Here is a 27,134-nt window from a genome sequence, read left to right as displayed (position 1 = left end):
GGGAGCGCCGGCAACCAGCGAAATTTCGCCGTTGGTGGTGACTTGTCGGATCCGATTGATCTTCTTCTCGTCGGTCTCGGCGATGTACAGGACGCCGCTGTGCGAGACCGCCACAGCCGTGGCGGACTCCAAAGTGGCATGAATGGCTACCTTGCTCAGAAGGAAGTGGTCGATACCGGGGACTTGACAGTGCATCGGCCGGCCCGCCACGATGCGCACCTGGTGATTTTCAGAGATCTGCAGCACGACGTTATTGTCCAGAACGTAGAGGGAATTGTCCATTGGGTTGACGGCCAGGTCTGTCGGCCACTCCAAACGGACCTTGCAAAACGAAAGGAAGAGAAACGGCTGGTGAGAACATGTACTATTTTTCCATTACTGGTAGTCACCGTTCAGTGCGGAATAGAGTAGAGTAGAGTAGAGTAGAGTAGAGTAGAATAGAATAGAATAGAATAGAATAGAATAGAATAGGGAACAGGGAACAAGAATGGAATGGAATAGAAGACAAGAGAAGAGAAAATAGAATAGAATAGAATAGAATAAGGAATAGAATAGGGAATAGAATAGAATAGGGAATAGAATAGGGAATAGAATAGAATAGAATAGAATAGAATAGGGAACAGGGAACAAGAATGGAATGGAATGGAATAGAAGAGAAGAGAAAATAGAATAGAATAGAACAAGGAATAGAATAGGGAGAAGAGAAGAGAAAATAGACTAGACTAGACTAGACTAGACTAGACTAGACTAGACTAGACTAGAATAGGGAATAGGGAACAGGGATAGGGAACAGGGAACAAGAATAGAATAGAATAGAATAGAATAGAATAGAATAGAATAGAATAGAATATGGAAGGGACCTTGGAGATCTTCTACTCAAGCAGGAGAACCTATACCAGTGATGGCGAACCTTTTAGAGACTGAGTGCCCAAACTGCAACCCAAAACCCACTTATGCATCGTCGGGTGCCAGGTGGGTGTGGCCCATTGTCTGGGCGTGGTCCATTGGGTGGGCGTGGCTGTGGTGGTAACAGCAGACTGGGTGGGACTAAAAAGTTCAATCAATCAATTCCAACTTTGCAAGATCTTTTTTTTTTCCTGCGAAAAGCTGAAATTGACTGATTGATTGAACCTTTTTTTTTTTTTTGCACACGGCAGCGGAGGCCTAAAACGAAAAGGTTTTATAAAACCCAGCTGAAGGTCTAGGAGTGGGGCGACGGCATGTGTGCCCACAGAGAGGGCTCTGAGTGCCGCCTCTGGCACCCGTGCCATAGGTTCGCCCCCACTGCCCTATACCATCTAGGTTCTAGACCGGTGATTGTCTAGTCTTTTCTTAAAAATTTCCAGTGTGGGAGCACCCACAACATCTGGAGGCAGCCATTTGTCTGAAATAGTAGAGGTCTCCTGTTTGAGCAGGGGGTTGGACTAGAAGACCTTGGAGGTCCCTTCCAACTCTGTTATCCTGTTACACCTACAAGGGAACATCTGGCGTGTGACCTCAGCCATAGTCTTTTTTCCTGAGCCAACTAGATGAGGATTTCCCCTTTAACCAGCCAATTAAGCCAAAGCCGGGTGATTTACGGATGACGTCTCCTTTGAATCTAGCTCAGTTCCTGGGTCTTTATGAAGATACTTGCCCTGTTTCCTTGGCAACAACACACCACGGCCTTGTCTGGGATAGTTTTCAACTTGAAACTCAAATGCTTTTTGGGAAAAAAAACACGGTTCCTTTTTTCTGTTCGCCTCCATGACATCATCCTATCAAGATATTCCCTTGGGTGGGAGTTTAAATCCAATCAAAGTATGTTCCTGGCCTTCCTTCCTTCCTTCCTTCCTTCCTTCCCTCCTTCCTTCCTAATTTCCTTCCTTCCTTCCTTCCCTCCCTCCTTCCTTCCTAATTTCCTTCCTTCCTTCCCCCCCAATTTCCTTCCTTCCTTCCTTCCTTCCTTCCTTCCTTCCTTCCTTCCTTCCTTCCTTCCCTCCCTCCCTCCCTCCTTCCTTCCTTCCTTCCTTCCTTTCCTTCCGCTTCTGGCTTTGCCACGGCTGTTTTCCAAGAAGTGCAGTCGTTCATTAAACCCCATTAAAGGCAGTCCTCGACCTACAACACTTCACTCAGTGACTGTTTGAAGTGACAATGACATTGGAAAAAAAGTGACTTACGACTGTTTTTCACATTTACGACTGTCGCAGCGTTCCCCCACGGTCACGTGATCAAAATTGGGAGGCTTGGCCCAACTGACTCGTTTTTATGACGGTTTGCGGTGTCCCGGGGGTGTGTGTGTCACGCGATCCCCTTTTGCCACCTTCTGACAAGCAAAGTCAATGGGGGAAAGCCGGATTCGCTTAACGACCGTGTGACTGACTTAACGACTGCAGTGATTCACTTAACAGCTGTGGCAAGAAAGGTCGTAAAATGGGGGGGGGAGGAGAAAACTCACTGAACAAATGGCTCGCTTAGCGACAGAAATTTTGGGCTCGATTGTGGTTGTATAACTTACCTGTGTTCCATTTGAGGCAATTCTACATCTTAGGCAATGGAAAGTGAACGCCCCATAGCCAGGATGTTTCCTTCTTTATTTTTCCAGAGAGAAAACTTAGGAGCCGTTAAAACAGGGGTCCTCAAACTTGGCCATTTTAAGACTTGTGGACTTCAACTCCCAGAATTCCCCAGCCAGCAGGGCTGGCTGGGGAATTCTGGGAGTTCAAGCCCACAAGTCTTAAAGTGGCCAGGTTTGAGGACCCCTGCATTAAAGGCTTTAAAGCAGTGGTTCTCAACCTTTTTAATGCCGCGACCCCCAACCGGTCGTAAGTCGAGGACTACTCAACCGGTCGTAAGTTGAGGACTAAACCGGTCGTAAGTCGAGGACTACCCAACCGGTCGTAAGTCAAGGACTTTCCCTGCCCGGGAGTGCTGCGCATGAGTGGTGCTGCTCCCTGTGCCGGCCGAGGCGTAGCTGGCAAGGGGCAGCGACGGCGCAGGGCGACCACCGGCTGGGCCACCAGCTGGCCCAGCCCAAGGGAGGTAAGGCACCCGCCAGGCCCCACGCGCGTCAGCAACTCTCCCTGCGCCCGCCGGCCTCCCACCTCCCACCCCTGGCCCTCTTTTACTTACATTTTTAGTAGTTGCTCAGCAGGGAGGGGTGGAAGCTTCCAGACAGCTCGCCTTCGCTGCAGACAACGTGCAGCACCGTTTGCAGAATGGGACTTTTGGCGGGCTCAGCAGGGCAGAGACAGCCTGGACAATTCCTATTGGCTTTTGAAAGCCAATAGAATTAGACTCTATTCAAGAGAGTCCATTCTATTGGCTTTCAAAAGCCAATAGAATAAAAGGGAGTAGCACAGCTAAGGAAAAGGGGGAAAAAAATGGCGGACTGCGTTGTTTGGCGACCCCCGTGAAATGGTCGTTCGACCCCAAATGGGGTCGCGACCCACAGGTTGAGAACCGCTACTTTAAAGAGATATACCACAAATTGCTCCTGTCGTGGAAGCCTTAATGGGTCCCAGTGAGTCAGGAATAGCGATGGAAGATAATTATTTGTTGCTCAGGGTGGGACTATGGGGTCCCTGGTGCTCTCTGAGGTTGGGGCTTTTCTTGCAGACGTTTCATTACCAAATAGTGCCCTGATGATGATGCTTCTTGGTTTGGTAATGAAAGCCTGTGAAGTGGGTTAGACTGAGAGAGAATGTCTGATCCAAAATCACCCAGCTGGCTTTCATGGCTAAGATGGAACTAGAATTCACCATCTCCTGGTGATTGGTCCAGGGTCACCCAGTTGGCTATCATGCCTAAGGCAGGACTAGAACTCACCATTTCCTGCTGATTGGGCCAGAATCACCCAGTTGGCTATCATGCCTAAAGGTGGGACTAGAATTCACCACCTCCTGATCATTGGCCCAGAATCACCCAGCTGGCTTTCATGCCGAAGGCAGGACTAGAAGTCATAAACTCCTGGTGATTGGTCCAGAGTCACCCAGTTGGCTATCATGCCTAAGGTGGGACTATAACTCATCATCTCCTGGTGATTGGCCCAAAGTCACCCAGTTGGCTATCATGCCGAAGGCAGGACTAGAAGTCACATTCTCCTGGTGATTGATCCAGAGCAGTGGTTCTCAACCTGTGGGTCGGGACCCCATTTGGGGTCGAATGACCATTTCACGGGGGTCGCCAAACTAGCTGTCCGCCATTTTCCCCCCCTTTTCTTTGGCCACGCCCCTGGCACCCGGTGATGTATAAGTGGTTGGGGGTCACCACAACATGGGGAACTGTATTATGGGGTCGTGGCATTAGAAAGGTTGAGAACCACTGATCCAGAGTCACCCAGTTGGCTATCATGCCTAAAGTGGGACTAGAACTCACCGTCTCCTGGTCGTTGGCTCAAAGCCACCTAGCCGACTTTCATGCCTAAGGCAGGACTTGAATTCATGTCTTTCTATCCCTTTAAGCTTACACCAAACTGGCTCTCATTTATTTAATATTATAATGTTTAAGAAACTAAAACAAAATAATAAAAACAAAATGCAGCTTGACCGTATTCTGTAAGCCTTTTTTTTCTCCTTTCTTTTAACGACCCCGTAATCCTTTGCATCGGGGTGGAGCCTGGCTGACTGAATGGAGCTGAGCATTGACTGGCCGGACGCCCTTCCCGACACCTCTGTGGCGCTCACAGCAAATATTTCCTTTTTTGCGCCCCACGAGAGAAATATCTGCCGCTATCTACGATCGAAATCGCAGCCTCCTGATTTTGGAGGCAAACCGTATTCTGTGACTCCAAAACAGAAATTAAAAAAAAAAAAATCCTGCATCCAAGCTTGCGTCAACCTTTTTCTAGGCAGAATGGAAAAAAAAAAAACCCCGAGTGCGCCGGTGCGGAATTAACAACTGTTTGCTTCAAAGTCTGCAAAGCAAATTGTCCTTTTGCAGCCCTGTCACTTTTATCGAGCTCGTAAATGGCAGGCCGTGGGGTAGCCAAGCAATCTTTTCAAATTAGGGGAAGAAAGAGCAGAGAAGAATAAGGGCCAGGTGGACAAGCAAGAATTATACGGGCGGTTATAAAAGGCCGATTCCCTGTTGGGTTCTATTGTGCCTAAAGAACAGCATTCGAGAGGACCAGCCAATAACCGGTTTTAGCAGAACAAAGAATATTTCCTCGATCTATTTAAATAATAATAATAATAATAATAATGTCAGGCGTATTTGGATTTAGAAGTTACAGCTTCAGAGAGGTATCCCAATGGACATAATGCCTGTCCCCAATTCCTAAACTTTAGGCAGTCTGAGTTATGTCCGCCTGGAAATTCAGTTTCAAAATATAAATATATATGTTTTTAAAAAACAGCCTTCAACAGTGGGAGTTAAAAAACTCAGCGTGACAGCCGTTGCTCAACCCCCTATTTTGCAATCGAATGCAATTCAAAATCCGCCATTTTCCTGCTGTTGATAATTCGGGCAAACCGTTTGCGAGATATTGAATTGAACTTGTACCCCCAAATCCACGGTGTCTTTGACGCAAAGCAAAAGTCTATTCATTGTGAGTCATGAATTGTACCAGTAAGTAACCCCCCCCCCCAAAAAAAACCCATTGTATTGGAACATGTGGTAATATATACTTATAATAAATACACTTTTGGATTTATAGTTCCAAAGTTGCTTTTCCAAGAAACAACTGAACTTTCTTTTTTTTCTTTTTTTCCTTTTTCTTTCTTTTCCTTTCGACACTATTATTCTGTAACTCCTACTATTTACACAGGGGCCAGATTCTAATTTGTAAACCAAGTGTTTACAAATTAATCTTATCTACTGGCTACGTTATTATGGAATATTATCAGCCATTTTAGCTTCTAAAATGATGGAACTAAACTGAATGAATGTAAACTGGTTGTTTATAATACGACCACCCATTTTCTACACAATAATTCTGGGTGGGTCATGTGATCAGCAAGTAAAATATTGAAAATAAAATAGGGCAAAACATCAAACGTTTGCCCTGCAGCATTGTAAGTTCACTATTTCAGCTACAGGTTAGTTCTCGACTCGCAACCCCAAAGTTTCCGTTGCTAAGCTAAGCCGTTGTTAAGTGAGTTTTCCCCCCACTTTATGACCTTTTTTGCCACAGAATCACTGCAGTCATTAAATGAACCATGCGGTCGTTAAATGAATCTGGCATTCTCCCATTGACTTTGCTTGTCAAAAGGGCAAGGACTGGTCATATGTCACTTCTTTCAGTGCTGTTGTTGCGTCAAACGGTCACTAAATGAATGGTTATTACTCAAGGACTAAGTGGAAAGCTATTCTTGTCGAAGGTGTTATGTATTCAACAGAAAATGTTGGCTTAGATGTAACCGGGAAAAGTCCGTGGAACAAGAACAGGTATCCCAGTCCTGAAGAACAGGTTAGATATAGGTAGTCCTTAGTAGTAATAATAATAATAATAATAATAATAATAATAATAATAAAAAAGCACATTGAAGTCAAGAAAAAGATTAGCGGTGAATACATCAAGAGAGTGAAGAAGATCTTAAAGTCCAAACTCAATGGAGGAAATACCATAAAGGCAATCAACACCTGGGCAATTCCAGTCATTAGGTACACAGCTGGAATAGTGGACTGGACTCAAGCAGAACTAAAAGCAATGGATAGGAAGATCAGAAAAATAATGACAATGAATCATGCCCTTTATCCACGCAGTGACATTATCTACCAAAGCAAATAGGTGGGCGTGGACTGCTACAAGTACATCAGATGGTTGAAGAAGAAAAAATGGCTTTGGAAGAATATCTGAAGAACAATGATGAAGATGCACTGAAATTAGTATATCAGGAAGGCTTACTAACTACTGGAGAGACCAAACTGCCTACAAGAAAGACCAAATGAAGAACAGAATAGAGGCATGGGAAGACAAAGCACTACATGGCCAATACGTTAAAAAAATAGCTGGGAAAGCAGATAATAACAAGACCTAGCAATGGCTAAGAGCAGGAAAATTGAAGAAAGAGACCGAGGGATTAATTCTGGCTGCACAAGACCAAGCCTTAAGGACAAATGCATATAAAGTCAAAATTGAGAAGACAGCAACAGACAGTAAGTGCCGCCTATGCAAAGAAGCTGAAGAAACAGTGGACCACCTGGTAAGCTGTTGCAAGAAGATTGCACAGACGGACTACAAGCAGCGGCATGACAAAGTAGCAACAATGGTGCATTGGAAGATCTGCCAAAAATATCATTTGCCTATAAGCAAAAACTGGTGGGATCATAAAATAGAGAAAGTCATAGAAAATGATAAAATTAAACTGCTCTGGGACTTCAGAATTCAAACAGACAGGCACCTGCAACATAACACCCCAGACCTAACAATTGTCGATAAGAAAGACAAAAAAGTCTGGATAGTGGACGTGGCAGTGCCTGGAGATAGCAGAATAGAAGAGAAAGAACTGGAGAAGATAACAAAATACAAAGACCTACAAATAGAAATAGAAAGACTGTGGCAAAAGCAAGCAAGGGTAGTACCAATAGTCATAGGCTCCTTGGGTGCAATTCCAAAACAAATGGAGCACCACTTGAACACCATTGGCATTGACAAATTTGCTATTAGTCAATTGCAAAAGGCGGCCTTATTAGGAACTGCTTCCATCCTGCGACGATACCTGTAATACCATCAAACATCTACATCTGCCTATCCCAGGTCCTGGATAAGGACTCGATAGGTAGACAAAATGCCAAATCCAGTCTGAACATTCGCTGACTGTGCGATGATCCATAATAATAATAAAGTTGGAAGGGACCTTGGAGGTCATCTAGTCCAACCCCCTGCTCAGGCAGGAACCCTTATACCATTTCAGACAAATGGCTGTCTAGTCTCTTCTTAAAAACTTCCAGTGTTGGAGCATTCACCGCTTCTGGAGGCAGGTTGTTCCACTGGTTAATTGTTCTCACTGTCAGGAAGTTTCTCCTTAGTTCTAGGTTGCTTCTCTCTTTGGTTAGTTTCCATCCGTTGTTTCTTGTCCTGCCTTCAGTTGCTTTGGAGAATAGCTTGACTCTCTCTTCTTTGTGGCAGCCCCTGAGATACTGGAACGTTGCTATCATGTCCCCCCTGGTCCTTCTCTTCATTAAACTAGACATACCCAATTCCAGCAACCGTTCCTTATATGTTTTAGCCTCCAGTCCCCTGATCATCTTTGTTGCTCTTCTCTGCGCTCTTTCCAGAGTCTCGATATCTTTTTTATATCGTGGTGACCAAAACTGGATGCAGTATTCCAAGTGTGGTCTTACCAAGTCATTGTAAAGTGGTATTAAGACTTCACGTGATCTTTATTCTATCCCTCTTTTAATGCAGCCTAGCACTATGTTGGCCTTTTTGGCAGCTGCAGCACACGGCTGGCTCATATTTAAGTGATTGTCCACTAGGACTCCGAGGTCCCTCTCACAGTTACTACTATTGAGCAAGGTACCCCCTATACCAGGGGTAGGCAACCCAAAACATTCAAAGAGCCACTTGGACCCGTTTCCCACCAAAAACAAAACACCGGGAGCCACAAAACCCTTTTGATATCTAAAATGAAGATAACACTGCATATATCCTTTTTTACCTTTATTATAGGTGTGTGTGTGTGTGTATGTATGTATATGTGTATATATATATGTATGTATGTATATATGTATGTATGTGTGTATATGTATGTGTGTATATATATATATATATATATATATACACACACACACACACACACACACACATACACACACACACACACACACACACACACACACACACACACATTAAAAATAAAAGTAAAATATGACTCTTGGGAATATCCATACTATTAAAACAATGATCACCAAGAGAATGCTTTAAGAGAATAAAATTACATACACACAAAGGTAAAAAAAAGATATATGCAGTGTTATCTTCATTTTAGATGTCAAAAGGGTCTCTCTCTCTCTTTGTCTCTCTCCCTCCCTCCCTCTCTATCTGCCCTTGGTCTGCCACTCCTCTTCTTTCTCTCTCTCTCTTTCCTCTCTCTCTCTCTCTCTCCCTCCCTCTCTCTCCCTCCCTCTCTCTCTCTCTTTCTCCCCCCCCCCCATCTGCTGCTCACCTGGCAAGCTTCAAGCTGTTGTCCAACAAGCTCAGGGGTAGAAAACCTCCTCTCTTTTATGACTCATGGACTTCAACTCCCAGAATTCCTGAGTCAGCCTAGCTGGGCTAGCTAGCTCTCTCCTGCCCTTCCTGCTTCCTGCAGAGAGCAGCAAAGGGAGGAGCTCCACCCACTAAGCTTCTCAGCTCCTCGGAGAACACTGTGAGTGCACTCTCTTTTACACACACACACACACACACACACACACACAGAGAGAGAGAGAGAGGGAGAGAGAGAGAGAGAGAGAGAGAGAGAGAAGGAAGCAGGGAAGCGCAATTGCCTCTCTCTGTCTCTCTCTGCAAAGTCAGAGGAGGCTGGGAGCCACAGGGGAAGGCTCAAAGAGCCGCATGCGGCTCCGGAGCCGCAGGTTGCCGACCTGTGCCCTACACTATACCTGAGCATTTGGTTTTTCTTGCCTAAATGTAGAACCTTGCTTTTTTTAACCATTGTACAACAGTTTGTTTAGTGACCATTCAAAGTTACAACAGCACTGGAAAAAAGTGACTTACGACTGTTTTCCACACTTACGATTGTTGCAAAATCTCCCTGGTTGCATGATCAAAATTCAGATGCTTGGCAACTGACTCGTGTTTATGACAGCTGCAGTGTCTCGGGGTCATGTGATCCACCTTTTGTGACCTTCTGACCAGCAAAGTCAATGGGGGGAGCCAGATTCACTTAACGACCGTGTGGCTAATTTAACAACTGCAGTGATTCACTGAACAACCGTGGCAGGAAATCTCGTAAAATGGGGCAAAATTCATTTAACAAATGTCTCGCTTAGCAACGGAAATTTTGGGCTCAATTGTGGTCGTACGTTGAGGACCGCCTGTAATGCCAAGAATCAAGAGGGAAAAAAAATCATAGTATTGAAAGATTTATGCAGAGAAAGTTGATAATGCAGCTTAAAAGGAGAGCTACCAAACAGAAGAAAATAGAATTTACTGGTTAAGAGGCATTTCCACTATGAGAAGGAACACAAAAGGGAAAAAGACGATACGGAGGCAGAAAAAAAAAATCTATACACGAGACACATGTACCTACCTGAGAGATATCCATGACAGAATCACAGCTCAGAGGCCTAGTGGATGTCAGGTCATTAGAACCCAGGACCGTTGAGATGATTCCGTTTTGGTCAACGCGTCGGATCATTGTACCATCCACAAAATAAATAAATCCAAATTTGTCCACTGTGATGCCTGTGAAAAAAAAACAAATTTAGTAGGACTTCTCTCCTTGATTAGTTTCCATCCGTTGCTTCTTGTCCTGCCTTTAGGTACTTTGGAGAACAGGTTGACCCCCCCCCCTCTTCTTTGTGGCAGCTGCTCAATTACTGGAAGACTGCTATCACGTCAACCCTAGTCCTTCTTGCCACTAGACATACCCAATTCTTGCAACCATTGTTTACATGTTTTAGCGTCCAGTCCCCTGATCATCTTTGTTGCTCTTCTCTGCACTCTTTCTAGAGTCTCAACATCTTTTTTACATTGTGGTGACCAAAACTGGATGCAGTATTCCATGTCTGGCCTTACCAAGGCCTTGTAAAGTGGTATTAATACTTCACATGATCTTGATTCTATCCCTCTGTTAATGCAGCCAAGCACTGTGTTCGCTTTTTTGGCAGCTGCAGCACACGGCTGGCTCATATTTAGGTGATTGTCCACTAGGACTTACTATTACTGAGCCAGGTACCACCTATACCAGGGTTAGGACTTTAATTGACCAGGGGTATGGAAATTCATTAGGGACTTTTTTTTGTAGGCCATAGGAAGACATGGGTAGACAATGGAAGTGTGTGATACGTTTCCTCACATATAACCTCAGTGTCCACCTGTGCTGGTTACTGGACTCTTAAGTTTCTGGTTGCTGGGATGATTGGAAAATTTCCATTTCGTTGTCTAGGGATTCTCAACGTCTCTATGTCAGGTGTCAGAGGTGAATAAAAATGTGTATCAGGGATATTTTAGAAAACAATTAAAACATAGCCCAACAGTCTTAAAATTCAATTCACAGACTCACTGTTCCTCAGCGAATATGAATAATGGATTTAAGCCTCACAAAGGCAGATGGGTTTCTGTTTGTGCAGTTCTCATGCACTTTTACAGTGAGAGTATACATATTTTAAAGCAGGGGTCTTCAAACTTGGCCCTTTGATGACTTGTGAACTTCAACTCCCAGAATTCCTTAGCCAGGCATGCTCGCTGAGGAATTCTGGGAATTCTGAAGTCCGCAAGTCATGAAGGGGCCATCGTTCCCCCATGCTGGCTCAGGAATTCTGGGAGTTGAAGTCCACGAGTCATGAAGGGGCCATAGTTCCCCCATGCTGGCTCAAGAATTCTGGGAGTTGAAGTCCACGAATCATGAAGGGGCCATAATTCTCCCATGCTGGCTGAGGAATTCTGGGAATTGAAGTCCACAAGTCATGAAGGGGCCATAATTCCCCCATGCTGGCTGAGGAATTCTGGGAGTTGAAGTCCGCAAGTCATAAAAGGGCCAGGTTTGAAGACCCCTATTGTTTTGTTTGTTAAATGCATCCCTGTCCTCCTGCAATGAAAATGATGCCGAATAACAGAATGACAGAGTTGGAAGGGACCTTGGAGGTCTTCTAGTCCAACCTCCTAGGCTATGTTTTTAATGCTATGACCACACAAACACTGCTATTAAAAATGGCGTCAGGATGTCTGAGGTAAATTAGTTAAGTCATGGGGTTTGCATGGGGACATCATGGCACATATGGCACACCCTCACTGATGCTCATGGACAGACGTAATTGTAATCGATCTTAAGAAAATTCTAATAGATAACTAAAAAAAAATGTTTCAAATAGAGTTAAAAGATTAGATGATTGGATTGATTAAATGGAACATCTAAAGTTTAAACACAGGTTTAATGATAGGTAAAAAGAACAGACAAAATTACTTGGAAATAAATGTATGCTAGTTTAAGAGGGATATGTATTTTAAGTAGTATATTATTTTGTTATTCTTTTTTTCCTTTTTTTGTCTTTTTTCTTCTTTCTCTCTTCTTTTTTTATTTTTCTTTGGTGTCTTTTTCACTTACTTTTTAAGATATGAAAATAGACTTAAATACTTAAATGCAATTAACCTTGAGAAATTTTTTTAGTCAGTAAGAATATTTTGAACATCGTAGGGAAAACAAATTTAAGTAAGAATTGTAAACAGGATTCAACCAAGATGACCTGACAGAAAAGAAGCATGATATTGATAATAATAAGAACTGCATTAGCCTAATATGAGATAGTAGATATTAAGGGAAAAAGAGAAAAATCTGATGTTGTAACTTGAGATTTATACTAAAGACTTATGTATGCTATTGAACTATTGATTAACCCAGTCATCACGTTGCTTTTTAAGTACCTAATTGTAAAACGAGAAAATTAATAAAATATCATTAAAAAAAGAAAAGAAGCATGATATAGAAGTGATCATTATTGGTAGAAATTTCAGAGAAAAAATTATATTTAAATTATTACCTATTGAATTAATAAGAATTGTATTAATTCAAGGTTGGCAAAGAGAATATTAGTGGAAGAAGACGAAATCAAGCAAAGCTATTGTGCGGACTTTGAAATATAAAAACGGATTGTTAGTGATTACTTTGTAAATATAAGCCCAGGCAACACACTGTTTACCAAATATTAAGGTGTTTATGTTAAAAAATCAATAAAACGTGAGATTTATACTAAAGACTTATGTATGCTATTGAACTATTGATTAACCCAGTCATCACGTTGCTTTTTAAATACATAATTGTAAAATGAGAAAATTAATAAAATATTATAAAAGAAAGAAAGAAAGGAAAGAAGCATGATATTGAAGCGATCACTATTGGTAGAAATTTCAGAATTTTTTTTTATTTAAATTGTTACCTATTGAATTAATAAGAATGGTATTAATTCAAGGCTGGCAAAGAGAATATTAGTGGAAGAAGAGGAAATCAAGCAAAGCTATTATGTGCACTTTGGAATATAAAAACTGATAGTTTGTGACTACTTTGTAAATATAAGCCCAGGCAACACACTGTTTACCAAATATTAAGGCAATGGTTCTCAACCTTTCTAATGCCGTGACCCCATAATACAGTTTCCCATGTTGTGGTGACCCCCAAGTGGGTGTGGCCACCAATGAGAGGGACAGCTAGGGAAAAGGGAAAAAAATGGCGGACAGCGTGGTTTGGCGACCCCCATGAAATGGTCATTCGACCCCAAATGGGGTCCCGACCCACAGGTTGAGAACCACTGTATTAAGGTGTTTATGTTAAAAAAAATCAATAAAATATATTTTTTTAAACAAAAGAACGTTGAGGACCACTTGTATTCCACCCCACCTCTTAAAATGGTCTCTCTTACCCCTGGGGCTTGTTAAGGTAGCCTCGTTTGCTTTTCCTCCATCTCCGCAGTGGGTGTCATCAAAGGGAAGACACTGATCTCCTGTCCCAGCTACCACTTCCGAGTTCTTCACGATGTCCTTGATCACCGTCGTTGACTTGATCTTGAAAACGCGACGGCTGCTGGTGTCAGAGAGGTAGATGGATCCAGAGGTGGGATCGGCGGTCAGATAATATTTGTGAGCTGGGCTGTGACTGCAAAAGGGAGGGCAGAAGGATCTGTTTATCTCTGGCATACCCCAGAATGGAAAACTTACATCGCAGCAACGTGAGTGAAGCCCAAAAGCCAACGCAATAAGCAAAAATACGGTAGATTGGGAAAATCGAAGGACGGGAAGACTTGAAAAGACCTGGTTTCTGCTTATTTGGGCTTGCCGCTGCGTCAGCCCAAGTGAAACCTAAGCTGGTTAAAAGGAAGTTTGGTCTGAAGGGTGCTGGGTGCTCTTTGAGCTTGGTGGTTTTCTTGCAGACGTTTCATTACTCAACTCGGGAACATCATCAGTCCTAGAAGGGAATGGGGTTTGTGGGATGGAGGAGGAGGAGGACGATGAGTACTGTGGGGTCCTTGGTGCTCTCTGTGACATTTCATCACACAGCTAGGTAACATCATCAGTGCTAGAAGGGAATTGAGGAGGAGGGGGAGGGGGAGGACGACTGTAGGGTCCTTGGTGCTCTTTGAGACATTTCATGACCCAACTAGATGACATCATCAATGCTAGAAGGGAATGGAGGAGGAGGAAGAGGAGGAGGAGGAGGAAGACTGTGGAGTCCTTGGTGCTCTCTGAGACATTTCATCACCCAACTAGGTAACATCATCAGTGCTAGAAGGGAATGGAGGAGGAGGAGAAGGAGGAAGACTGTGGGGTCCTTGATGCTCTCTGAGACATTTCATCACCCAACTAGGTAACATCATCAGTGCTAGAAGGGTATGGAGGAGGAGGAGAAGGAGGAGGAGGAGAAGGAAGACTGTAAGGTCCTTGGTGCTCTTTGAGACATTTCATGACCCAACTAGATGACATCATCAATGCTAGAAGGGAATGGAGGAGGAGGAGGAGGAGGAAGAGGAGGAGGAAGACTGTGGGGTCCTTGGTGCTCTCTGAGACATTTCATGACCCAACTAGATAACATCATCAGTGCTAAAAAGGATCTACTCCTTCCTAGCACTGAAGATGTTACCTAGTTTAGGTCATGAAATGTCTGCAAGAAAACCACCAAGCTCAGAGAGCACCAAGGACCCCTCATTTCAACTCTGAGCTACAAATATTCTCCTTTATTGCGGTCTGGAGTGTTCCTCGCCCAGATGGCATAGCTCTTTTTTAAACAAACATCTGCCAAAGATAATATGTACGGATATAAATGATATGCACAGCATGTAACGGAAGGAAGGAAGGAAGGAAGGAAGGAAGGAAGGAAGGAAGGAAGGAAGGAAGGAAGGAAGGAAGGAAGGTGAAAGCGAGCCAACCCATCCTGATTTTTGAGGCCTAGTAACTTAGCTAACCTTGCAAACTTGGTGGGTGAACATTTCTTTCTGTTTTTTTTTTTTTTTTTAAGGCAGTGGTGGCTGGACTGAAACACGGTGGGAAGTTAGGAAAAAGTGATCGCAGGTTGGAAACGGGCCTTTATGTTTATATTTTTAATAGATTAGATTATATAAAACGGGCAGGGAGTTGCACAAAGTAATTTTCCCCCTCTATGGACAGATAACTTTCTGCACTGGAAAACCAGCTGTTGTTTTCCTTCAACAGAACTGGCTCCTTAAAAAAAAAAAAAACCAACTATAAACATTTTGATCTCTTGCAACAAACGAATAAATGTAAAAATATAAAGGATCCCGAATTAAAAAACACCAAGGTTTATGCTAGAGTGCAAGGATGGTAGTGCAAGAGATCAAAACTCATGAGAGAGGAAGGCGTGGCATAGTGAGCTAAGCCCCGCCCCTTTTGCACACGTGCGCAAAAAGGGGAAGGGCTTAGTTTGTGACTCCTCTTGCAGATTTTGAATTCAGGAGCTCCCATTTTTTATTTCCTTTGCATATTACCCGTTTGTTGCTAGATGTGCAACACAGCACGGGAGGATCTGATGTTAAAAATAAAACGCATTTTACCCGTGAATCGGTATTCCTTTATCCGTGGCAGCCCAGCAACCTTAACTCACTTTATAAAGTGCAACAACAAGAAGAAAAAAAAAAGAAGAGCATGCAACAGGACAGAGAAAAGGCACCCACAATTGGCCAACGGTCTTACCTATGTCTGAAATCTTTATTTCTGACAGAAGAGCAGGAACGCAGAAGGCAGAACAGAAGAAGGAAGGAGGAGAGAGAGAGAAAAGGTTAGAAGGTGAACTCCGAGCCTTGCGGCTTAGGCTGAAAAGTTGGCAGCGACAACCACACTCTCTACAAGGCAGCGATCAATAAAAGAGTTAGCAAACTGGAGGTCGATCCTTCTCAAAGAGCAGGCAGAACACCAGAAGAGCAGAGTTGGAAGGGACCTTGGAGGTCATCTAGTCCAACCCCCTGCTCAGGCAGGAAAACGTGTACCATTCCAGACAAAGGTGGCGCAGCAGTTAGAGTGCAGTACTGCAGGCCACTTTAGCTGACTGTGTTCAGCAGGTCAGCGGTTCAAATCTCACCGGCTCAAGGTTGACTCAGCCTTCCATCCTTCCGGGGTAGGTAAAATGAGGACCCAGATTGTTGGGTGCAATGTAAATATATATATATATATACATTGCTTACTGGTGTACACCGCTTAGAGAGTGCTTGCACTGAAAGCGGTATATAAGTCTCATAAAATAAAATAAATAAATAAAATAAATGGCTGCGCAATCTCTTCTTAAATACTCCCAGTGTTGGAGCACCCACAATGTCTGGAGGCAAGCAGTTCCACTGGTTAACTGTTCTAAGGAAATGTCAGGCATCCTGTCGGAGACCTGCCTCATAACGCTGATACCTTCCATGGGGGGGGGGGAAATGCCATTTTGTCTGATACTGGCTGGATGAAATATAACGTAGCTAGATTGTTGTTATATAAATCCATTGTTGTGTTATGTTGTGTTATGTTTAGAGAGCATGGCCAGTTGCCAAGCGTCTGAATTTTGATCACATGACCCTTGGGGATGCTGCAATGGCCGTCGGTGTGAAAAACGTTCGTAAGTCACCTTTTTTCAGTACTGCTGTTCCCTCAAACAATCACTAAATGAATGGTTGTTAAGTTGAGGACTACCTGTATTTACAATGCTTTGCTAGCTCACGTGAGTTACATGGGGTTGCTAAATTCACATTAAAGTCCAAGACAGGGGTAGGCAACCTTGGCTCTTTTATGACTCGTGGACTTCAACTCCCAGAATTCCTGAGCCAGCGGGGGGGAACTATGGCCCCTTCATGACTTGCGGACTTCAACTCCCAGAATTCCTGAGGCAGCATGGGGGAACTATGGCCCCCTTCATGACTTGTGACTTCAACTCTTAGAATTCATGAGCCAGCATGGGGCAATCATGGCTCCTTCATGACTTGCGGACTTCAACTCCCAGAATTCCTGAGCCAGTGTGGCTCAGCTTGGAAACCTCTCCCTTTCCCCTCAGCATGACTGGTTCAGGAATTCTGAGAGTTGAAGTCCACAAGTCATAAAAGACCCAAGGTTGCCTACCCCTGGTCCAAGAGATAGCAAGAGGCTATCCTGTATGTTTATTGCAAAATTGCAATTTTTTTTTTTTTAAGTTACCCCACTAGTCAGTGTATGTCTCTATGTTTCATGGAAGAGGCCATTTGGCAGCTGTATCCTTGTGGGCAAAAATGGTTCTTTTTAAGTTTTGTTGCACAAAAGTCCCCAGGTTGCCCCAGGAGAGAGAGTGGGGGGGGGGGGGAGAGAGGAAGGGAGAAAGACTGCCAAGCCAATGTTTAGGCTGAGCTCGGTGGCCCTGAACGAGCTTCACAAAACTTGCCTTGTTGCAATCTTTGCGAAACCCCCCCCCTTTAACTCTGTGGATTTGGGAATTCTGGGCATTTGTTTCTCCATCTTTGCTGAAGTAACCACACTTAATGGCCTTCCTCTTGCAGGGACCACATGTGGAGAAGGCCTGGAGGAAAACCACGTTAGCTCCCAAATCTAAAAAATCCCTCTGGATGGCGCTCAGCCAAAGTCAACCAGATTCCTGGTCCTTTTTAAGTTTCTTCAACTTGGGTGCTCAGCAGAAAAAAGAGCACAAGTACAGTTGAATCCTCAACTTACGACCACGAATGAGCTGAAGCCTTCTGCTGCTCGGCGAGATACTTGTTAAAGGAGTTTTTGTCCCATTTTATGACCTTTCTTGCCACAGAGGTTCAGCGTATCGCTGCCGTTGTTCAATGGGAAAGCAAATCTGGCTTTCCCATTGAAGCAAAGACCTCGGGACATTGCAACCGTCATAAATATGAGTCAGTTGCCAAGCGTCTGAGTTTTGATCACGTGACTGTGGGGATGCTGCAGTGGTTGAGAAGTGTGAAAAAATGGTTGTGACTTTTTTTCCAGTGCCGTTGAAACTTTGAATGGTTTTTGAACTGTCCAGGTCTACCTGCATTGTAGAAGTGGCTTTTACAAAGGGTTGTTCTTTCCAGAACCTAAAATGGGAATCTTAGATACTAAGACTATTAATTCTTCTATTTTCCTATCCTTGGTTGGCAGGGATCGACATCAACTATCCTTCATCAACGTGGTTAGAAGGTTTTGTTAGATCAGGGGTAGGCAACCTTGGCTCTTTTATGACTCGTGGACTTCAACTCCCAGAATTCCTGAGCCAGCCATGCTGAGGAGAAAGGGAGAGGTTTCCATGCTGAGCCATGCTGGCTGAGGAATTCTGGGAGTTGAAGTCCACGAGTCATGAAGGGGCCATAGTTCCTCCATGCTGGCTCAGGAATTCTGGGAATTGAAGTCCACCAGTCATGAAGGGGCCATAGTTCCCCCATGCTGGCTGAGGAATTCTGGGAGTTGAAGTCCCTGAGTCATGAAGGGGCCATAGTTCCCCCATGTTGGCTGAGGAATTCTGGGAGTTGAAGTCCACGAGTCATGAAGGGGCCATAGTTCCCCCATGCTGGCTCAGGAATTCTGGGAGTTGAAGTCCACGAGTCATAAAAGAGCCAAGGTTGCCTACCCCTAGGCTAGGTGAAAGTCTTCTTCTGCTAAGACTTTGGCTTCTAGCAGGCCCACTCACAATGAAGTTCTGAATTACACTTACTGCTGCTGTCATAAATATGAGTCGGTTACCAAGCACCCGAATTTTGATCAAGCCCCGTGGGAATGCTTCAATGGTTGTAAGTACGAAAAATGGTCAAAAAAGTGAGCAAAGTTTGGGCGCTTGGCAACCGAGTCAATATTTATGACGGTTGCAGCGTCCCGGATTCGCGTGATCCCCTTTTGCCACCCTCTGTCAAACCAAGTCAATGGGGGAAGCCTGATTCACTTAACAGCTGCGTTACTGACATATCAACTGCACTGATTCACTTAACAACGGTATCAAGAAAGGTCAAAAATGGGGCAAAAGTCACTCAACAGCTGTCTCGCTTAGCAACAGAAGCTTTGGGCTCAATTGTGGTTGTACGTCAAGGACTATCTGTATTCTGGACAAATTGTGGTCTAGTCTCGTCTTGAAAATGGAGCACCCTCAACTTCTGGAAGCAACTCGTTCCACTGGTTAATTGTTCTAACTGTGAGGAAGTTTCTCCTTAGTTCTAGGTTGCTTCTCTCCTGGATTACTTTCCATCCATTGCTTCTTGTCCTGCCTTCAGGCGCTTTGGAGAACAGCTTGACTCCCTCTTCTTTGGGGCAGCCCCTCAGATACTGGAAGGCTGCTATCCTGTCCCCCCTTGTCCTTCTTTTCTCTAGGTTAGCCAAACCCAAATCCTGCAACCGTTCTTCATACGTTTTTGTCTCCAGGCCTTTAATCATCTTAGTTGCTCTTCTTTGCATTTTTTTTTTTAACCAAAGTCTCAACATCTTTTTTATAATCTGGTGACCTAGCACCACCCTAGTCCAGGGGTAGGCAACCTTGGCTCTTTTATGACTCGTGGACTTCAACTCCCAGAATTCCTGAGCCAACCATGCTGAGGGGAAAGGGAGAATTTTCAAGCTGAGCCATGCTGGCTAGGAATTCTGGGAATTGAAGTCCATAGGTCATGAAGGGGCCCTAGTTCCCCCATGCTGGCTGAGGAATTCTGGGAGTTGAAGTCCACGAGTCATGAAGGGGCCCTAGTTCCCCCATGCTGGCTGAGGAATTCTGGGAGTTGAAGTCCACGAGTCATGAAGGGGCCCTAGTTCCCCCATACTGGCTGAGGAATTCTGGGAGTTGAAGTCCACCAGTCATGAAGGGGTCAAGGTTGCCTAGCCCTGCCCTAGTCCTTCTTTTCATCAAAATGTTTCATTACATGTCGCCGCCGAAACATTTTGTTCTTGCTTTCCTCCTTCGAGAACATCACCTTGAGGGACACCAAAGCAACAAGACACTCACGATACCTTAACTCCAAAATATTGGTGACATTTCCCGAAGGGAAGATTCTCCGGATGTAGTTGAAGTCGCCAACATACAGGCTGCCGTCGGAGCCGCAGGTGAGGGCAACGGGGGCCAGGAGCTTGTTGCCATCCGCCAGGCCGTTGCAACTCGGGCAGGAGATGCTTCTTCGGCGTCCATTCCCCATGATGCTTCCTATGACTGGGGGCTGCTGGGAGATGAACTGGTTCCCCCCGTTTCCTTTGTGCAGGATACCTGGAGGGCAAACACAAAGGGGATGGGCAGACTTTGCACCGAGAGGCAGCTCCACTGGGATTTGAGCACAACGAGCAAAATTCAGGCACTTAGCAATTGGCCTGCGCAGCTATCCTGTTTTCCCCAAAATAAGACCTAACTGGAAAATAAGGCCTAGCATGGTTTTTCAGGATGCTCGTAATATAAGCCCTATCCCCAAAATAAGCCCCAGTTCAGATCGTCAGCCAGATGACACATTTAGTACCGTATTTCCCCGAATATAAGACCTAACTGGAAAATAAGCCCTAGCATGATTTTTTTCAGGATGCTCGTAATATAAGCCCCACCCCCAAAAATAAGCCCCAGTTAAGATCGTCAACCGGATGGACGCATTTAGTACTGTATTCCCCCCCCCCAAATAATTGCAAAATAATCCCCAACGTGTCTTTTGGAGCAAAAATTAATATAAGACCCGATTTTATTTTGGGGGAAATATGGGTAGCCCTCAATTTACAGCAGTTTGTTCAGTGGCCAAAGTTACAACGGCACTGGAAAAGCGACTTATGACCGTTTTTCACACTGTTACAGCATCCCCGTGGGTTATGCGATCAAAATTCACACCCTTGACAATGGAGTCACATTGGTGACAACTGCAGTGTCAGTAAAGTCACCAGAATCTTTTGCAACCTTTTCACAAGCAAAATCCACGGGGAAGCCAGATTCACTTAACAATTTTGTGACTCACTTAACAACGGCAGTGGTTTGACATAACAACGGTGGCCAGATACATCATCAAATGGGGCAAAACTCACTTAACAACTGTCTCGCTTGGCAATGAAATTGTGTTCATAAGATGAGGACTACCTGTATATACTCTCGGTCATTCTTGTAATGGGACATCTCCTTTGTTTTTCATCTAGAGGTCCCCAATCCCCGGGCTGTGGCCTGTTCAAAACCAGGCCGGCGGGGGGGGGGGGGAGATGGTCAACCGTGCGCGTATGAAACTCTACTCGTGCGAAGCTCTACTTGCATGAACAGGGCGCTTATCCTCATGCAAGTGGAGCTGCGTGCACGAGTGCAAGCATTCTCCACTTGTGCGCGAAGATGCATTCATCTGAATTTCATGCACACCACTTGCACAATGTGCCGGGCTAGGCTGGGCTATTGACCAGGAATCAGGAAAAAGCATAGATTGTGAATACGTGCAGATGGCCCCACTGTCTCTGGGTACTTGCAGAGTCGTGGAAGGTCACCTAATGTCCCAAGACACCCGAGAACACTCAGTGACCTTATGACAGGTATGGGGAACCTTGGCTCTTTTATGACTTGTGGACTTCAACTCCCAGAATTCCTGAGCCCGCCATGCTGAGGGGAAAGGGGGAGGTTTCCAAGGTGAGCCATGCTGGCTCAGGAATTCTGGGAGTTGAAGTCTACAAGTCATAAATTCTGTTTCCTCTTATCTATAGTGTGCCAGGCTTTCTAGGTGAATTCTTTATGAATGCCAGCTTTGCTGGGTGGATTGCTTATGTAATCAAAAAGTATAAATACAAGGATTTTTATTTATTTTTTGTCATTCGGGGCTTCCTCTCTATTAGAGGGGCCTGTCTTTGTTCAGCTGAATAAAAATGTCAAGCTTAAAGGCAACTTCTGCGTTTCTTGCATTTTTTTTTTTAACCAAGCCACACCTCGGATCCTGCACAACGAGGCCGCCAAGCTGGGAAAGCTGGGGATTGCTATATTGCTGTGGTTAAGTGACCAACCTTCACAACTTACAATCACAAAAGCAGGCTCTGTTACACTCATGGCTCAAGGACTAGCCAAGGACTAGCAATTAACTACAGTTTTGATCCCAAAAGCAGACGGGTGATTAAGAAATATGAAGCATGTAGAAACAAACAAACAAACAAACAAACGTACCACTTTGGATGTTAAGCGCATGGTGTTTATCCAGAGACCACCCTCCCAGTTTGGAAGCGTCTATTTCGTAACCTTGAAGCACAGCCGTCCGTTTCTCCCACAGGATCAAATCAGGGCACGATTCATATTCGTAGCCCACTGAGACTGGGAAGTGAGAAAGAGAGAACGGGAAAGAAAAAGAAAAAAAAGAGAGAAAAGAAAGCAGTCCATATTAACAGCTTTAAAGCAGTATATCTTTTAAAAAGACAGTCCAGAACACAGCCCGGATTAGCTGTGAAAAGGGTCCCAAGGAAACAAAAGAAAATAAAACAAATAAACACAAGAAAATAAAACCGATGCGACTAGATCAGGGGTGGGCAACCTTGGCTCTTTTATGACTCGTGGACTTCAACTCGCAGAATTGCTGAGTCAGCATGGCCGGTTCAGGAATTCTGGGTACTGAAGTCCACAAGTCATAAAAGAGCCAAGGTTGCCTAACCCCGAACTAGATCGAACCCTTTATATGCCCCATCTCAAGAAAAGTATACTATAGGGCAGGGGTAGGCAATCTTGGCTCTTTTATGACTCGTGGATGTCAGGACTTCAGGACTCCCAGGAATTCTGGGAGTTGAAGTCCCCGAGTCATGAGGGGGCCATAGTTCCCCCATGCTGGCTCAGGAATTCTGGGAGTTGAAGTCCGCAAGTCATGAAGGGGCCGTCGTTCCCCCATGCTGGCTCAGGAATTCTGGGAGTTGAAGTCCACGAGTCATAAAAGAGCCAAGGTTGACTACTCCTGCTATAGGGCTATAATATCTGGGCATCAAAAATTCTGACAACCATTAGGTGGTAGCAAAGAGTCAAACTTTTCTGCAGGTCTTTGCTACCACCTAGTGCAGTGGTTCTCAACCTTTTTAATGCCGCGATCCCCAACCGGTCGTAAGTCGAGGACTACTCAACCGGTCGTAAGTCGAGGACTACTCAACTGGTGCAGCACCGTTTGCAGAATGGGACTTTTGGCGGGCTCAGCAGGGCAGAGACAGCCTGGACAATTCCTATTGGCTTTTGAAAGCCAATAGAATTAGACTCTATTCAAGAGAGTCATTCTATTGGCTTTCAAAAGCCAATAGAATAAAAGGGAGTAGCACAGCTAAGGAAAAGGGGGAAAAAATGGCGGACTGCGTTGTTTGGCGACCCCCGTGAAATGGTCGTTCGACCCCAAATGGGGTCCCGACTCACAGGTTGAGAACCACTGCCCTAAATCATTTCAGACAAATGGCTGTCCAGTCTCTTCTTAAAAGCCTCCAGTGATGGAGCACCCACAACTTCTGGAGGCAGGTTGTTCCACTGGTTAATTGTTCTAACTGTCAGGAAATTTCTCCTTAGTGCTAGGTTGCTTCTCTCCTTGATTAGTTTCCATCCATTGCTTCTTGTCTGGTGCTTTGGAGAATAGCTTGACTCCCTCTTCTTTGGGGCAGCCCCTGAGATACTGGAAGACTGCTATCATGTCCCCCCTCGTCCTTCTCTTTATTAAACTAGACCTACCCAATTCCAGCAGCCTTTCCTTATATGCTTTAGCTTCCAGTCTCCTAATCATCTTTGTTGCTCTTCTCTGCACTCTTCCTAGAGTCTCAACATCCTTTTTGCAAAACTGGATGCTGTATTCCAAGTGTGCCCTTACCAAGGCCTTGTAAAGCGGTACTAACACTTCACGTGATCATGATTCTATTCTTTTGTTAATGCAGCCTAGCACTGTGGCGACTTTCTCGGCAGCTGCCAAAGATATAAAGGCAGAGACTGAAACGCCATCTTACCAAAGACTTCGGATAACCCAAACACCTTCTGATTGTAGACATCCGTCTTGTCCCAGATGAAGTAATAAGAGAGATCAGCAGCTGCAGCAAACCACTTTCGGAAGAGGCGTCCTTCCACCGCCACCATGAGGTGGACTTTCATAAGGTTGAACGGTATGGTGGGATGGGTCAAGCTGATCCTCAGGACCGATTTGTAGCCGGACGTACGACTGCTCAGGTAGCTTAGCTTGATTTTGGTCCCTGAAATTTTAATCTCTTCTTGTAAGGCCTGGAAATTAAAAAGAAAAAAGAAAAAATCACAGCTGAAGAAGTAACGACCAAATGAACCTTGGCTGCCTTCCATGGGCAAACCAAGACCTGAATACACCTACACCAAGACCTGCATATATATATATATATATTAAGAGCCGAGGTGGCGCAGCAGTGAGAGTGCAGCACTGCAGGTCACTTTAGCTGGCTGTGTTCAGCAGGTCAGCAGTTCAAATCTCACCGGCTCAAGGTTGACTCAGCCTTCCATCCTTCCGGGGTAGGTAAAATGAGGACCCAGATTGTTGGGGCAATGTAAATATATATATATATATACATTGCTTACTGGTGTACACCGCTTAGAGAGTGCTTGCACTTAAAGCGGTATATAAGTCTCCTAAATAAATAAATAAATAAATAAATAAATAAATAAATAAATAAAGCAGGCATTTTTGTCCTGGATTATTTCGGGTTTCGGTCTTGTTTGATCTGATGGGAATGACACGGCTGTCGGCAAATTGTGGGGCGCCTGGTGCTGGTTTTCTTGCAGATGTTTATTTACCCAATCTTCCCTGTCGGTCAAGGAGCTAACAAAAAGAAAACAACAACCTTCCCACCAATGCTGACAGGAGAAGCTACTGTATATAAACAGGGAGAAAACCTCACTCTTTTGTAGCATCGGTGATGTTGTCTAGTTGGGTAATGAAAGGTCTGCAAGCAAACCACCCAGCTCAGAGAGCACCAAGGACCCCACAGTCATTCCTCCTCCTCCTCCTCCTCCTCCTCCTCCTCCTCCTCCTCTCTGCAAACCCCACCCCTTTCTAGCATTGATAATGTTACCTAGCTGGTTAATGAAACATCTGCAAGAAAACCACCCAGCTCAGAGAGCACTAAGGACCCCAAAGTCATTCCTCTCCTCCTCCTCCTCCTCCTCCTCCTCCTCCTCTTCTCCAGAAACCCCACTCCCTTCTAGCACTGATGAGGTTACCTAGTTGGGTCATGAAATGTCTGCAAGAAAACAACCAAGCTCAGAGAGCAGCAAGGACCCCACAGTCCTCCTCCTCCCCCTCCTCACAAACCCCACTCCCTTCTACCCCTGATGATGCTCCCTAGTTGAATAATGAAGCACCCTCAACAAACCAAGTTCAGACAGCACCAAGGACAACACAGTCCTCCTCCTCCTCTCCACAACCCCCTTCTCTTCTGTCACTGATGATGTTACCTAGTTGGGTCATGAAAGGTCTGCAAGAAAACCACCCAGCTCAGAGAGCACCAAGCACCCCTCATTTCAACCCTGAGCTACAAATATTCTCTTCTATCATCGCCAGCAAATTTCTTCGCTGTCATCAGGTTATGAGACATCTCAAGATGGCTTCTTTTTGGCCATTATTTTGTTTACTTTGTAGGTTTGTGTTGATCTCAGCCAGCCCTTCATGGTTTTGAAAGACCAGCTTCTCTAGTGGTCTCTGCCTTCCTGATAAGACGGTGAAAAACCACAATCCCGCAAACTCTCTTGCCCTTGTGAGTGTTTGGCCGTGAACCGACTGGCTTTCGAAAGCGGAATTTTCATTCTGGGATCGTGTGGATCCCACAGGTCGTCCTCAATCTACCACCACAACTGAACCCCACATTTATGTGGCGAGAACTTTGCAAAGGGAGTTTCGCTCCAGTTTACGACCTTACTTGCCACCACTGGTGAGTCACTGCAGTTGTTAAACGAGCAACCCGGTTGTTAAGTGAATCCGGTTGCTTGTCGGAAGGTCGCAAAAGGGGATCACATGACCCCCCCGGGACTCTGCAACCGTCATAAATGAGAGCCAGCAGTCAAGCCTCCGAATGTAAATCACGTGACCCTGGGGACGCTGCAATTCCCTACGTCCGGTTCCCTACGTCCGGTTAGATCCCACAGGCTGGGCCTCCTTCAGGCCCCGTCGGCCAAGCAGTGCCATTTGGCGGGGCCGCGGAGGAGGGCCTTCTCTGTGATGGCGCCCACGCTTTGGAATCAGCTCCCCCCGGAGATTAGGACCGCTGCCACCCTGTTGGTCTTCCGTAAGCTATTTAAGACCTGGCTTTTCCGGCAGGCCTGGGGTTTATAAAACCTTACCCCTGGATGACTGTCTTTGTACTGTTGTTTTGTTATGTTTTATGTGTTTTTTTATTGTTAGCCGCCCAGAGTCCTTCGGGAGTGGGGCGGCTTATAAATTTTAAAAATAAAATAAATAAATGGTCCTAAGTGTGAAAAACGGTCCTTTTTTCAGTGCTGTTGTAACTTCCGAGTGGTCACTAAATGAACCGTTGTAAGCGGAGGACTCGCCTGTCTTTCGAGCGGAGGAGAGAAACGACGGATGCTGGTCCCTGAATTTGCCAAGGATGGCCCACATCTGGAATGCTCTTTGCAGTCCCGCCGTTCTTACCTGGATCTCTGGCACGATGGGGCCTCGCTCGGAACAGGAGCTGGCGAAGGCGGTCAGCGGAGTGGGGGAAACCACCGGGTTTGGCCGGGCAAAGTTGCTCAAGTCACAACTGGGGATGTCGTTTTCTTCGTGTCGCATGACGATGGTCTCCATGACGAAGAAGTGATTCCAGGGCAGCCAGAGCGTGTGATCCTGCGTGATGAAGGGCGCCCGTTCGAAACGCAGAACGACGGCTATCCCGCCATTCGTGACCAGGTCGAAACTGCGGACAGAAATCCAAGATGGATTTGTTTTGTTTTTTTTTTAAACGAGGGAAGCAACACAAATGTGGATTCGCTACCAACGCTGGCAGAAGGTGAGCGTGTGGCAACATTTCCCATTTAAAAAATAAAAATAAAAAACGGAGTGACTTCTATTTTGGCCAATAGACTGGGTGGATTTGAACTCAAGCACAAATGCAGCATGAAAACCCTATGAAAAGCCTTTTCTGTTTTCTTTTACAAAGCAGTAAAAAGGAATGATGT

General features: G+C 45.0%; 1 protein-coding gene across 1 annotated transcript; it reads right to left on the bottom strand.

The window, feature by feature from the left end:
• Window positions 1-6: 6 nt before the first annotated feature.
• LOC120296888 (teneurin-4-like) lies at window positions 7-27,134 on the bottom strand (the record flags this gene model as incomplete). Its single annotated transcript, XM_039318926.1, has 8 exons — window positions 26,611-27,134; window positions 23,951-24,218; window positions 22,161-22,304; window positions 20,015-20,264; window positions 15,779-15,799; window positions 13,498-13,730; window positions 10,173-10,327; window positions 7-321 (listed from the first exon to the last, which is right to left on the bottom strand). Coding segments are annotated over exons 1-8 (1,539 nt in total), but the record flags the coding sequence as incomplete, so codon positions are not given.

This window comes from Crotalus tigris, unplaced genomic scaffold (genome assembly GCF_016545835.1).
Source record: "Crotalus tigris isolate CLP2741 ecotype Arizona unplaced genomic scaffold, ASM1654583v1 scf7180000021674.29840, whole genome shotgun sequence".
Taxonomy (NCBI): domain Eukaryota; kingdom Metazoa; phylum Chordata; class Lepidosauria; order Squamata; family Viperidae; genus Crotalus; species Crotalus tigris.
The sequence above is the reverse complement of the archived record's forward strand: the minus strand, read 5'-3'. Positions and strand labels throughout refer to the sequence as shown.